Here is a 14727-nt window from a genome sequence, read left to right on the forward strand (position 1 = left end):
GTAGAGTTGTCATTTCAACATTTTTTTCACTGTTGTGTGCCTCAAAAATTACTTCTCACTCGCGCAAAATGCGTGCACATCACGCGTTTTGCCAGGTAAGACACGAGTGTTTATTTATTAAAAGGTTGGATAGTTAAAGTGTCTATTTGTGCACTTTGAAAGTTGGAGGTCAAAGTTAAAATTTGAAGCCAAGTTTAAGGTCCAATATATGTATTATGCCTTTCTTTTTTATCATTAATGTAACTAAAGAGGACCCACGCGTCGTCGTCGTCGTCGCTCGGCTACGAAAAATGATCGAGAGAGAGTTCAGTTTCTTTCCCAAATTTATTTAAATTTCCTGCTCTCCCGTTGCGTGGTTTGCTAATATCGTTATATTCGATGGATTCGATTTTCTTCTTTTCAATATTATTTATGTTTTAGTTGTATATTCTATTTTCAATACTAATTTTTGAACTTATTGATTTTGAAAACATACTTTAAATTTTATTATTTCTTACAAATATGTTATAAATAATAAAGATTAAATAACCATCATAAACTTGTTTAAAAGATATTTTATATTATTGAAGTCAACATCTTATAAACATGTTTGACAATTTCAACTTGCAAGTTGACTGCAGCAACTATATTGGCCGTGGGGAATACATCTCCCCAACTTTAAGGCAGCTTTTGTGATCGTAGACCATTTCAACGTGATCTGCTCATGACAATGATCATCATCATCATAATAATAATAATAATAATAATTTAGTAAAAAAAATAAATCAGTATTATTTTAAATTGCTCAAATTTGTCATTTTCTTATACTTTCGATCCATTCATGCGTTAGAGTATGTTTGAAATTGTACCCTTGTGACAAACTGTAAAAGAAGAAAATAAGAGATATTTTTTGTTTAATTTTGTATGTGGAGGGATGAGATGTTTTTTTTTTTTTTTTTTTTTTTTATAGATGAGGCTATTGTTTTTTTAATTAGAGGTCTCAGGTTTAAATCTTGAATATGAAAAAAATATTGATAGGGAGATCCTTCTCCAAATAGAGCCCTAGTCGGCTTAAATCTAGACTAGTCATGCTTCAACGCGGAAACTATATATCGAATGACAAATAAAATAAAATAAATAGATATTATTGAAAACCTTATTAGTAAAGAAAGATGGATTTTCAGGCATCTCATAAGAATATATTTTTACTATTAGGCATTATACATAAATTTAATTTGACTTTAACTTATATCTATGTATTTGAATTTTAGGTGTGCACATATGAACACTTAAATTTATATGAAATTATACAAATAGACACGTACGTCCTACATTACATGCGTTAAAAAAACACGTTTATGTATTATATTTTTTTTTAAGTATTTAATCATTTTTACAAGAGATCGGTAAAAAGTAACACAAAACTGATAAAAATAAAATAAAATCCTTAATTTTCATTCTTTGTATACTAAAAAAAAATGTTGGATCACACAAAAAAACAAAAAAAGAAAACAAGTGGACTATTGACGCCAAACACATCAGCAGTATAACTTATTTTTCGCAAAAACTGTGTGGATGTTTGTACCTGAAAAAATTTCAGTTCAAACCCATTCCTTTTTCCTCCATTGTAACGCACTTCTCTCTATCTCTCTGAGAATTTCATTCTCAATTATCGATTCACAATTTCAGTTCTTTCGCAACAAAATTATCAAAATATATCTCTCAGCATTTCTCTAATTGTGATGAAATTATTCTAGTTTTGATTCTGGAAGTTTATCTGTGTTAAAGTTGATTTTTTGATGAACGATAAAATGGATATGAAAAAGCGATTAACACGAGGAATATCTAGGCAATTTTCAACAGGTTCATTGAGAATGAGTGGAAAATTCAGTTTCAAAAGGCAAAATTCAATGGATCCAAGGAATAATAATATGCGGTTTAGTTTTGGTAGGCAATCGTCTCTCGATCCGATACGGAGGTGTCCGTCGTTTGAAAATGAGACGATTGCTGTACCGGATAATTTGGATTCGACGATGCAGCTCTTGTTTATGGCGTGTAAAGGTGATGTGAATGGAGTGAAGGATTTGTTGGATGAAGATGTTGATGTTAATAGTATTGATTTAGATGGAAGAACTGCTTTGCATATTGCTGCTTGTGAAGGACATGTAGAGGTTGCTAAGCTTTTGTTGAGTAGGAAGGCTAATATTGATGCTCGTGATCGATGGGGAAGCACGGTAAATTTTTGTGATTTTGTAATTTTTTGGCTCATAAAGTTGTATATGTATGAGATATTTTGTGTTTGGTATGATGAAAGAGGTTATTGAATCTTACCTTGAATTATGTAAAATGTTTTGTGAAAACATGAGCCTGGCATAATGAGTAAAGTTGATTTCATGTGACTAGGAGGTCACAGGTTCGAGCTGTCAGTCGAGCTGTGAAAATAGTCTATTGTAAAATGTAGGGTTCGAGCTGTCAAAATAGTCTATTGTAGATATGTAGGGGAAATCCTTGAGATATCTTATTATGAGAACATTTTCTTATTGTTCGTTTGCTATTATTCTCTTTGATATGTGAATAAATGAAATCAAGTAAATGTGGTGAAATTGTAATTCTAATTTCACCGATGGAAAATAGGCCAGATTGGAGCTGGAACTAAAGTTTCAATTCTGAAGAAACTTTAGCTAAGTTTTTGGATCGACTGTGAAGATATTGTGAGTGAAAGTGTTTTGTATGGAAAATAATTCTGCTACGAATTTCTTCTGTAATTTGTGAAAAATCATGCAAAGGACTACAGAAAGAAGAAAGTATTAGTGACAGAAGATGAGAAAGAGCTTGTGTAGGTCTCATAGAATAAAAAAATTGTTCAAATGGCTTCGGCGAGTCTAACTTGAGGTCGAAAAATGCAGACCTTTGACATTTACAGACTATGTATCTCCTTAATTTTCTAATTTTATTCATCTTTTTGCATTTGGGAAATAGTATTTATGAGGTCCCAAGTGCATCCTTGAACTTCCTTATTATTATGGCAGGCAGCAGCTGACGCGAAATACTATGGAAATAATGAAGTTTATAGTATCTTAAAGGCCCGGGGGGCCAAAGTCCCGGTAAGTGGGAAGATAATTTTCTAATTAAAGTGAGATTTATGATTTATGGGGCTGAGTATTTGTCACGTTGTTAGAAACTCAGAAACACACCAATGACTGTTGCAAATCCTCGAGAAGTTCCAGAATATGAACTAAATCCACTGGAGCTTCAAATCCGAAAAAGGGATGGAATTTCGAAGGTAAGGCCTTTCTTTGATTTCAAAATAAGCATTTGGATGTTTCAATTTTGAGAAATGATGAAAGCATTAAAATGGCACTAGCATAAGCAAAATTCAAAAGTTATAATGGTTATCTCTTTGATTTTAACTAGGAAAACTATACACTTTGAAGAACTTATATTCAAATGTCATCAACTATAATTCACTTGGAAAAAAGTTAAGATCAACAAAAATCATCATTACCTCATAGGAGGCCTAACCTCAAATTTCTAACTTCTGCAAACTTTTGAACGTTTTATTCCCTTATTTTCTTCCTGAAGAAAACCATGAGACATCTGCACTGACTTGCCTCTCATGCAATTTGTGCTTGATTTTGCATTGTTAATTTTTCAATCTTCTCTTAACAACTTTGCTGAAACTCCTTTGCCTTTCAACAGGGTTCGTATCAAGTTGCTAAATGGAATGGGACAAAAGTTTCTGTCAAGATACTTGACAAGGATAGTTATGCAGACCCTGAAATTATGTATGTTGTCAACTTATTTTCTGCTAATCTCCTGATTCACTACCATAATGCACATTTCTATTATTGATTTGGAAATAAGCTTACCAAAGGGATATGCATATTTTGAGCTTCAGCTAGTTACCATGTTGTCTGATTCTCTGTGACTAGCAAAGCTTTGGCATGATACATTAATTTGGATATTAAATTAGTTGTGCAGCTTTGGCGGATGATTTATGCAGCTTCGGTTGGCTTGTCATATGTTGAAACCATTATTTTCTATTTTTCTTCACTTCCACTTGGGCATATTTCATGTATCCCTTGTAGACTTGTTTGCTTGTTATGTAGTGAAGCCCAGGCTGTTTATACAAATTTTGAGGCTCATCGTTTGGATGAATCAGCCTGAGAAAACTAGGAAAAGTTTTCTAGTGTTAGTCAACAACTAATTTCCCAACGAAAGAAATCAGGACATATTGGAGTGCTTTCATGTTTGATTAAGCAGGATGCCCCACTAAGTTGTGTTCTGTTATATTACAGTCTTGTGAGCAGCTTGATCACATCATTATGTGTGCTTACATACAACTCTAACCTTTGTTTACAGATTGTAGATAGTTCTTGTGTTTTTTACGCAAGGTAGATTGTGAACATGGTATTGAGATGGCTCTAATAGGTGCCTTAATCAAGTTCTCATTAGAAAACCAAATCCCTGAAGCAGCTGGAAATACATTTGTCAAAAATATTGAAGTGTATATCCTTCTGATCATCAGGTCACACTGCTTCATGTGAATAGCAACTTCAACAGTCTATATACATGAATCTGATCCTTTGAGCATTTAAAATAAGATAGAAAGATGAAAATATGCATCGCAAAAGGAAATTCAGCCTTCTAGGTAAAAGACTCTTTATATTCACATGTTTCCAAGATGCTGGCAGATTGAGTTGACGATGGATCTGGATCTTTGATTTGTAGTAATATGGAATAAGTTGAGGATCACACTTCGTCATTCTGGAGTCCTTTTTGTTAGGCACTTTTCAAGTTTCATACAAACATTTCTCTAAAACCAACATTTTTTAAACAATTGTACAAGCTTCTTTGTAATTTTCTAATCCCTAGTTAAGGAGACTGGGATTCTTCTACCTCGGTTTGTAGCATAATACATAATAAGTTGATTCTCTCATCTGTTATTTGTGATAGCCACCTTATGCAGTTTACCTCGTTTCATGCTAACCTTTCTCTGAAATTCAAACTTAGGATGCATAAAGCCCAGCTTCTTTTCAGGGTTCATTGTAAGAAAAACTGGTAGCTCTATCCTTTTTCTGGTGTCTTTCTAAATCAAGAAAAACTTATAATCTTCACTCTTGTGTGATTGCCACAAATTTTCCCTCGGACATTGAAGTGATTCTGGGGAGATGCTTTATTTCCAAGTGTCTTGATTCATGAGAGGACAGACCCTAAGTTTTACTTCAGCATTATTAGACCTTTTAGATTATCTTCTGAAGTGTTTCTTGGTCTAAATGTAGAACCAGTTTTTGTTATTATGTTCGTTTAGTTTCTCATTTGAACAAATTATTTTCAAGTTGTTATTTAAGATTGTCAAAATCTTATTGTTTAGCTAACTGTTTCTATTCTTGATGTTAAGGTCGCCTTAATTCCATTTCCTTCACATGCAGAAATGCTTTTAAGCATGAATTAACTTTGTTGGAAAGAGTACGGCATCCTAATGTGGTTCAATTTGTTGGAGCTGTTACACAAAATATACCAATGATGATAGTAATAGAGTATCATCCGAGGGTAAGTTCTCTCTATTTCTCTATCTCACACTGCTCCGCACAAAATCCCTTCTTCACTCTATCCACCTACACACTATATTGTGAATATTGTATGTTATTATGCATACATTAATATTGAAAAATATTCAATCAGCTCTTACATCAAATGTGCAATCAATTTTGTGCTGTGATTTCTCTCCTGGTGTAATTTCATTCTTATCGATTTTATGCGCTGTACTTCTTGTTCTTGGCTTAGCTTTCCAATGGGTATTTCATTCATGTATTGTTGATTTTCAGGGTGACCTTGGTAGCTATCTTCAGAAGAAGGGACGTCTATCTCCTTCTAATGTTCTAAGATTTGCTCTGGATATTGCCAGGCAAGTCTGGTCCCTTTCCTACGTACTGAAAAAATAATTCTATTAGTACATCTGAGATATTTTATTATTATGCTGATAAGATGTTCTAATTTCTTTGGTTGCATCCTGTTTCCATCATATGATCTTATTTTCAGGGGCATGAATTATCTTCATGAATGTAAACCGGACCCAATCATCCATTGTCTTTTAATGCCAAAGTAAGAAAACTAAAATGCTTTATGATTCTCATATATTAAATGACCATTTCTAGTGTACTCGTGTCACGTATCTACTTCTTTTAATGTTTGTAATTTTTGTAAGGTGCCAGAAATATTTTGCAGGACAATGGTGGTTTATTGAAAGTTGCGGGATTTGGTTTGATTAGATTGTCAAACATTTCACCTGACAAAGCAAAGTCGCTGCAACCTCAAGCCATTGACCGTGCAAGTAAATACTTTAATTTGAGCTCATATAGTTAAATTACAATACTCCTTATAAAAGGCAGAAAAAGAGCCTTCTAGTTTGATACTAGTGTCCACTTTAAAATCTTCAGGGGATGGACTTAAAGGTATTCTAATTTCATGACTGAAGGAATTGTAACTACAATAACTGCACTCTCTTTCTTGTTACTTGTAGGTACCTATATAGCACCTGAGATTTATAAAGACGAAATATTCGATAGAAGTGTGGATGTATATGCTTTTGGAGTTTTACTTTATGAGGTACAGATTCAGTTTCAGATAATTTAACTTATGGCTGCCTTTTGTTTTACTACATAATTCTCTTAGCTAACTAGAACATCCGTGTTATGAACTAGCATTTTAACATTCTTCTTATCTTCTATGTTTTTCTTTTTTAGAAAAAAAAAATTCTAGTCAATTTTGACTGCCAAATACAAAGTATTGTAGGTTCCTTCTTTTTCTCCCACTTTGCTGGAACACTTCATGATATGAATGATGTTGCTGTGCTTCATATGCTAACTCTTTTTTTTTTCTTTTTAATCTTTTGGGGCATTTTCTTGAATCAGTCTTCCTCAAATGTTTTTCAGCTCTTATCTTGTGCAGTATACGATTTTGTTTACTGTTGAATTTTGGCTAACTTTGTTGGGTTTAGATGATGGAGGGATCACCACCTTTTCATCCCAAGTCACCTGAAGAGGCTGCTAGATTGATGTGCAAAGAGGGTAAAAGACCATCATTCAAGTCAAAATCTAAGTATCCGCCGGACCTTAGAGAGTGAGCACTGCGATTCATTTTAATTTTCAATACTTGGATGCAATCTATTCTTTTGCCGTTCGTATGCAGTTATAGAGTAGAAACATGCTACTAAATATAGCAGATGTTCCATGTCATACTCCTAATCATTCTAATGGATATGACTTCTTTTGTGAAAGGATTGCAAAAAAGGATTGTTGTTTGCTGTTTCACTTTACAGAAGTAATGTGTGATTTTCTTTGGCTTCTGCTATCTGGCCGCTTAGTCCAGCATTGTGTTGTCGTTTTACTTTAAACTTTCATTCTTCAATTCGATGTTCTTTTCCTACCAGAGATCTTGGGCATTTCTAAGTGGACAATGATATATTCTCCTGTGTCCATCCATCTGATGATAAAATATTCAACTGTACAGTGTGCATTACCTTATTTTAGATTTCCTTATATTTTACTGATCTTAAAGAATATAACAAACCAATTTTGCACAGTCAGGCTGCCTCCCCCCACCATCATCTGGCAAGGCTCTGTCTCTCTAATATTCTTTTGTTGATCATATTGCTTAAGGATAAGTTCAGTGGTGATTTTCATGTTCCGTTGACAAAATTTGCTGAATGTCTAGGTTGATTGAAGAATGTTGGAATCCAGATTCTTTTATACGGCCAACATTTTCGGAGATCATTGTGCGCATGAATAAAATTGTTGCAAACTGTTCAAAACACGGATGGTTGAAAGATACTCTAAAGCTTCCCTGGTAATGCTTCCACTGCACTATTTTTGCATATTTTGGATCCTTTTTCAGTTGTTTACAATATTCAAAGGTCCTTGGACCAAGAAGAAAAGATTCAGCACAGTAGATAACTTCTACAAGAACTAAAATAGCTTCTACACAACGTTTCAAGCATTATGATTTGTACATTATCATGCACTCTGTTTTAATCTCATTTAGTTGTAACAGCATATCCATGTGCAAAGCATAACTAACTTCAGTGGCGATAACTAAGCTCTATAACTAGTTTGTGAAGCTGTAGATTAAAGTAGCTTTTAACTTTCAAGAAACCTGACAACATAAAGTTCGATTTGGTAGTTGGAATGTGTGATAATCTCATCTAAAAGTTTAAGCTATTAAAGAAAGCACACTTATATGTCCTTAATTATGCCTCCAACATGCCCAGTCATGTGGCCAAGCTTGTAGAATTTTTTTGTAATAATGGATGACGGTAAGACTCGAACCCAAGACCTTTGTCTGTTCTTGATACTCTGCTGAAAGCTTCAAAATACCCCCAAAGAGTTCAACAAGATATACCATATTGAAAGCTCTAAGCTGTAAGTAAAGAATAACTTAGGTACATGTGGAAGATTTAGCAATAGTTGTATGGAAGAAATCTAGTAAACTAGAGAGAGTAGATATACCGTCTTGTGACGAGACAATAAAAGTAGATTACAAAATTTGTTTTCCATCATAGGGACCATACCTTAGATGAATTTCTTGATGCAGGTTATAGAGTGAAGCAAACTACATTGACCATGGACAAAGCTTAAGATCTGGAGAAGAATATTGACACAAGATTCTTGTGACTATTCGATATAATTATGTGGATGTGTGGCAGATTATGATATCATACTAAGCCTTATGCTGTCTTTGCAAGAATCGTCGTCCATCGTGTTGTTGGACCAAATAAAAGGAAGAAAGAAGGGTGTGAGTGATTGGGATGAGAATTGAAACTTCATGCACTGTGCTTCTCTAGTTTTGAGTAAAGCTAGAACTAGAGAAGTTCCTTTCTTAGAGTCTGTTTATAAGCTTTCACTAGAAACAACTTGTATCTTGTTGTATAAGGAAAAGAGGAAGAATAATATACTTTTATTTTTCTTGTTTGATATGTTAATCAAACTATCGAGAATTCATTCTGCAACTATTGTATAAATGCATCCCTTATCGCCTTTTCTGTTAACCATCCATAGTAACGAACTTGCAAAATGAATATGTTTATCATAAAGAGATTTTTTGTTTCTGACCATACTTCACATGTTACCTATACATACAAAACCAAAAAAGTGAGCAATTACTGATCTGACTTTTACTATTTTGTTCCAATTTTTTCTCAACCTATGTTTTTCTTCACTTCAATAAATTTGTGATAATTACAGTCCTAACCACTCCGGCCAACTAGTTTATAAAATATGTACAAATTATATAGGTTGTATATATTTTATACTAAATATACCTTTGGAAGTTTGTGTTTTGCACAAAAAGATAAATTTAATTAAAGAGTAAAATATTTATATTGTCTTAAACAAGCCAGCATCAATAATCTAGTGGTAGAAAATGTATTCACCAGATATACATACATCATAATCAATTAAAGGTATCGTGATTTATCCCCGTCTTCGTTCAAGAGTCTATAAAAGTATGTTTCCCATCTTCATTTGTCTCTTCTACTAGCACTTTACCGTTCTCATTTTGATACACTTCTAGTTTTGAGTATAATGCATATCTAGACACTCTTAACTTGTTCATTGTGTCAATTGAACATTTCAACTGATAAAATAATGATTCATGAAATGTTTAGTTGTCAACTGAAATCAAATTGAGATGTCTAAATGTGTACTCTTAAAGTTAAAGTCTTTATCTGGCCAAATTTAAATATCTCTTTATTGTACTATGCCATTGTTATCTAGCTAATTTGGTGTATCAATTATATTGATGCAAAATGTTGATATTATGAACTTGTCAGAGTTAACCTTTTTCTTAGCTTAATCAAGATATTAATTAACGGGAAAATTGTATAAAAATAACAAACTATTGATTCAAATTAAATGTTATAACCACAGTTTCATTTAATTGTAATCGTAGCAAACACTTGACATTCGCCTCTCTCCCCAGAGAATCTCGCTCGCCACTCTCCCTGATCGCGCTCACCACTCTCCCTCGCCTCTCTCACTTTATACAAACACAAATGTATAAATTGTGTTTGTGTTTGTATAAAGTAAGAGAAAATTGTATATGCAAATACAAATGCATATATTTTCGTCCTATACACTTATAATTATACAAATACAGATCTTCCCCTACCAGTTCTCTTTTGCCTTTCTCTCTTTCTCGATTTATACAAACACAAATTATACTAATTACAAATTTTATGCAGATATACAAACACAATCATTGATACATACACATACTAGTTATATATATACAATCATTTTTTTCATATACAAACGAATGCCTCCTTGCGATTTATACAAATCTGATTGTCACCCCCCAAGGCTACCCCTGGACGTGGACACGGGACCTAGGATCATGAGTAACCCCAAGCTAACCCTGTTGGCATAACATGAGCATACTAATAGTAAACTGAAGCAATAAATACTGTGGGGAAGCTAATCATGAGATAAATCTGAAATGATGGGAATACCCATATACTAAATCTGAATAAAGAAATCTGAGAGTTCAACAACAAATGAAATATCAAACTCGAATACTAAGCTGAATATAAACTATGTTTGAATATAGTCTCTAACTGACTAGAAGTGCAGGGACATGCCCCAGCTAAATCTAGCAAAAACTGAAACTAAAGACTAAAAGCATAAAAGACATCATGTCACTCGTCCTCGAAGAATGAGGACTCACCACTAATGCTGCTGAAATGGAGATTGAGAACCGATCTATGCGTGATCTGACTGCTGAGGGCCTGAACCTACATCACGAGAAGATGTAGCACAGAGTATGCGTCAGTACTTGAAAGGTACTAAGCATGTAGGATAGAGTAAAGCTGAATAAAATCATAACTGAACCAAAGCATATATTGAGTAATGATATGATACAAATATGATACTAAACTGAGAATACTGAACATGAAATAACTGAATGCAATGACCAAATTTATAACATATTGAGACTGAATACTGAACTGTACTGATAACATGGTCAATGCATTAGAGTCTGATTGAGCTGTGGGAGCTACCAATAACCGACATAAAACCACGTGAGCTAAACGTGGAGTCCGATGTATATGCCTCCATCGAGAGGACCCATTATACCTTGCCAAGGGTATAAAGGCATGACTGACGTGATCACTAAAATGATCCCACAAAGGGGGCTTACAACCTACGGGGAAACGTAGTTATGGGACTATGAGGGTGACTGACCCTAGTCCAACTCGGTATTACGTTTCTCCCAATTGATTAAGTAATTAGGAAGTTATGACTGAAATTATGTAATATACTGGATAGCTCAAAATATCGACATGCTAACTGAGAATGCAACATTAATATACTGATAATGACACATTTAAAAACTGAGGCATGTATATTTGAAATAATTGAAATATCTGACCTAGCATGTGTAATTCAAGAACTAAAGAAATACATAGCTAAGGTTTTGAAATTCATGCAAGAAACGAAGTAATAACATGATAATCTGATTTGGAACATATACATAACTAATTCATAATAATCTGCTGAAATTCTAGAAACCTTAGGTCTAGTTTTAATAAGGGAATCAAGAATCTGACTGAATTCTAGGGACGTAATGGGTGAAAGGAACCCACTTGTGAAATCCCACATACCTGGTGACGAATTCCACAGAGAAATCTTTTGATTTCGGGGTTGGAATTGATGGAATCTTGTTGTGTTCTTGAACTAGGGTTCTTGACCTCTTTCTCCTTTTACGCTCTAATTTTTCTAAGTTTTGATGAATGATTTGACTAAGGTAAGTTCTAGTTATGTTTCTAGGCTAAAACTGATCAAAATCACGTAGTTTAGGATTTAAACGAAGTAGTTTAGGGGTCCAACGCATAAGGAAAAAACCAAAAGACCCCTGACTTAACTGATGTCGGGGTCATCGACGGACGAGATTGACGGACCGTCGAACGAATGACGGTTCGTGCTGGTCAACCGTCAATCATTACTGGGGGCTAAAATTTGAGGTGTCGATCCACGGATACGGACCACGGTCCGTGACCTGATCTATAGACCGTAGGTCCGGTCGTGGGTCAACACTTTGCCAAATTTTCTCTAGAGTCCTAAGGAAGGGTCGCAGTCGCGAACCACGGACCACCAGCACGAGCCGTGGGTCACCCTACGGTCCGTGGGTGGCAATCGTGGGTTGCACCAGTAACTTCTGTAAATCTGCACTAAGGTCTGTTTTCGGATACATGGTGTTACATTATCTCCATCTTGGGAACACTCGTCTTCGAATGCAGACTAAATAACTGAAATGGAGGGAAAGAGCTGCAACCCTACCACAAAAATACTAAGACTGATTTCTGACTGAACTAAGTTCCAAGAACATGCAAATACGCTGAAAATGCAAGTACAAATTGAAGGAACATGATACTAGGACTGAATCTGCGCATAAATAACTGGAAAGCTGAAGAGGAACTAATACCTCAAGCTGGAGTGGAATCAGAAGGAAAGAGGTAAGGGTACATGGTTGTTTCTGCTTCCCAAGTAGCTCCCTCATCCACAAAACCTTGACTGAAATGACTTCTTTGTTTCTCAACCTTCTAATCTGACGATCAAGAATCTCAACTGGCATATCCTCATAAGTGAGATTATCCTTTACAACCACACTTTCTAAAGGTACAATGGATGCTGGATCACCTACACACTTCTTCAACAACGAAATGTGAAAAATCGAATGCACTGATGCTAGTTTTGCTGGCAACTCTAACTCATAAACCACTTTTCCAATCTTTCTCAGAATCTTGTAAGGGCCTACATATCTAGGACTGAGCTTCCCTTTCTTGTCAAATCTCATCACCCCTTTCATAGGTGACACTTTAAAGAAAACCCAATCATCAATTTGGAACTCTAGTTCCCTTCTCCTTACATCTGCATAAGATTTCTGGCGACTCTGGGCTGTCTTAAGTCTATCTCTGTTGAGTTGCACTTTCTCCATAGCATCATGAACTGAATCTGGTCCTATCAAGGCTGTTTCACCTACTTCAAACCAACCAACTGTAGATCTACATCTACGCCCGTACAATGCCTCATAAGGGGCCATCTGAATGCTGGAATGGTAGCTATTATTATAGGCGAACTCTATAAGAGGAAGGTGATCATCCCAACTACCCTTGAAATCGATCACACAAGCTCTCAACATGTCCTCTAAGGTCTGAATGGTACGTTCTGCCTGACCATCCGTCTGTGGATGAAATGATGTGCTAAGATTAACTTGAGTACCAAGACCTTTCTGAAATGACTTCCAGAAATAAGAGGTAAACTGAGGACCTCTATCTGAGATGATAGACAAAGGAACCCATGCAACCTGACTATCTCATTAATGTAAAGCTTGGCGTAGTCCTCCGTCAAATATGTAGTCTTGACCGCCAAAAAGCGTGCAGACTTATTAACTCTATCAACAATCACCCAAATGGAGTCATGCTGTCTGCGAGTATGAGGTAAACCCGTGATGAAGTCTATGTTGATCACTTTTCACTTCCAAGTAGGAATGTTTATCTCTTGAGTCATACCTCCTAGTTTCTGATGTTCTACTTTCACTTATTGGCAATTAGGGCACTTAGCCACAAAACCTACTATATCCCTCTTCATGCCATTCTACCAAAAGACTTCCCACAGATCATGGTACATCTTAGTGGCGCCTGGATGAATAGAATACCTGGAGTTATAGGCTTCTGCAAGAATCTGTTGTCTCAACTCACCCATATTAGGAACACATAATCGACCTTGGTAGCGAAGCACACTATCTCTCCCTTGGGAGAAAACCTCAACTCTCTGTTGATAGACTGCACCCTTGAGTTCAAGCAATATCGGATCACTTTCTTGCTTTTCATTAACCTTTGCTACCAATAAAGATTCTGATCCATTCTGAATCGTTACACCGCCATCTGATATGCTCATAAGACGAACTCCTAAACGAGCAAGCCTGTGAACATCCTTCGCTAGTTCCTTTCTTTCTTACTCAACATGTGCTACACTACCCATAGATAGTCTATTAAGGGAATCTGCTACTAGATTTGCCTTACCGGGATGGTAATGCACACTCATATCATAATCTTTAAAGAACTCAAGCCATCTTCTCTGGCGAAGATTCAACTCTTTCTGGGTGAACACATACTGAAGGCTCTTACGGTCTATGAAAACATCTACATGAACACCATACAAGTAGTGTCTTCAAATCTTAAGTGCAAACACCACTGCCGTAAGCTCGAGGTCATGAGTTGGATAGTTCTTCTCATGCACCTTAAGTTGTCTAGAAGCATAAGCTATAACCTTACCTTGATGTATCAACACACAACCTAGGCCGACTCTGGACGCATCACAATAGATAACATAACCGTATGAACCCTCTGGTAGAGTCAAAACAGGAATTGTAGTCAACCTAGTTTTCAGTTCTGCGAAGCTTTTCTCACAGTCATCTGACCACTGAAACTTGACCTTTTTGTGAGTCAACTTAGTCAACGGAGAGGCAATGGATGAGAATCCTTCCACGAACCTTCTGTAGTAACCAGCCAAACCCAAGAAACTTCTGATATATGTAGGAGAGGTAGGTCTGGGCCATTGTTTCACTGCTTCTATTTTATGGGAATCCACTCGGATCCCTTCGCTGGATACTATATGCCTAAGGAAAGCAACTGATTGTAACCAAAACTCGCACTTGTTAAATTTAGCGAATAACTGGCGATCTTTGAGA

The 14727-nt window shown here is 35.6% G+C and overlaps 1 protein-coding gene across 2 annotated transcripts; it reads left to right on the forward strand.

Annotated features, from left to right (window-relative positions):
• The first annotated feature begins 1485 nt into the window (after positions 1–1485).
• On the forward strand, positions 1486–9025 carry LOC125835993 (integrin-linked protein kinase 1-like). 2 transcript variants are annotated; one of them, XM_049515086.1, is made up of 12 exons: positions 1486–2213; positions 3009–3083; positions 3158–3262; positions 3679–3764; positions 5412–5532; positions 5808–5887; positions 6022–6084; positions 6195–6313; positions 6503–6588; positions 6980–7101; positions 7696–7827; positions 8572–9025. In XM_049515086.1, the coding sequence occupies exons 1-12, from the start codon at positions 1779–1781 to the stop codon at positions 8576–8578; spliced, it is 1431 nt and encodes a 476-aa protein (XP_049371043.1). In that variant the 5' UTR covers positions 1486–1778; the 3' UTR covers positions 8579–9025. The 2 variants fall into 2 exon arrangements, with proteins under 2 accessions (XP_049371043.1, XP_049371044.1); XM_049515087.1 differs by lacking the exon at positions 8572–9025 and having other exon boundaries at positions 1556–2213; positions 7696–7831.
• Positions 9026–14727: the final 5702 nt, after the last annotated feature.

Source organism: Solanum verrucosum, unplaced genomic scaffold, assembly GCF_900185275.1.
Source record: "Solanum verrucosum unplaced genomic scaffold, falcon-dt-bn FXZP01000208.1, whole genome shotgun sequence".
Lineage (NCBI taxonomy): Eukaryota > Viridiplantae > Streptophyta > Magnoliopsida > Solanales > Solanaceae > Solanum > Solanum verrucosum.

Bases quoted from the DNA above. Each gene is read 5' to 3' on its own strand.
- LOC125835993 (XM_049515086.1), top strand. From the start codon at position 1,779: ATGAACGATAAAATGGATATGAAAAAGCGATTAACACGAGGAATATCT. The intron at 5,888-6,021 runs GCAAGTCTGGTC...TCTTATTTTCAG, and splicing joins TTTGCTCTGGATATTGCCAG to GGGCATGAATTATCTTCATG. The intron at 6,314-6,502 runs GTAAATACTTTA...TGTTACTTGTAG, and splicing joins TCAAGCCATTGACCGTGCAA to GTACCTATATAGCACCTGAG.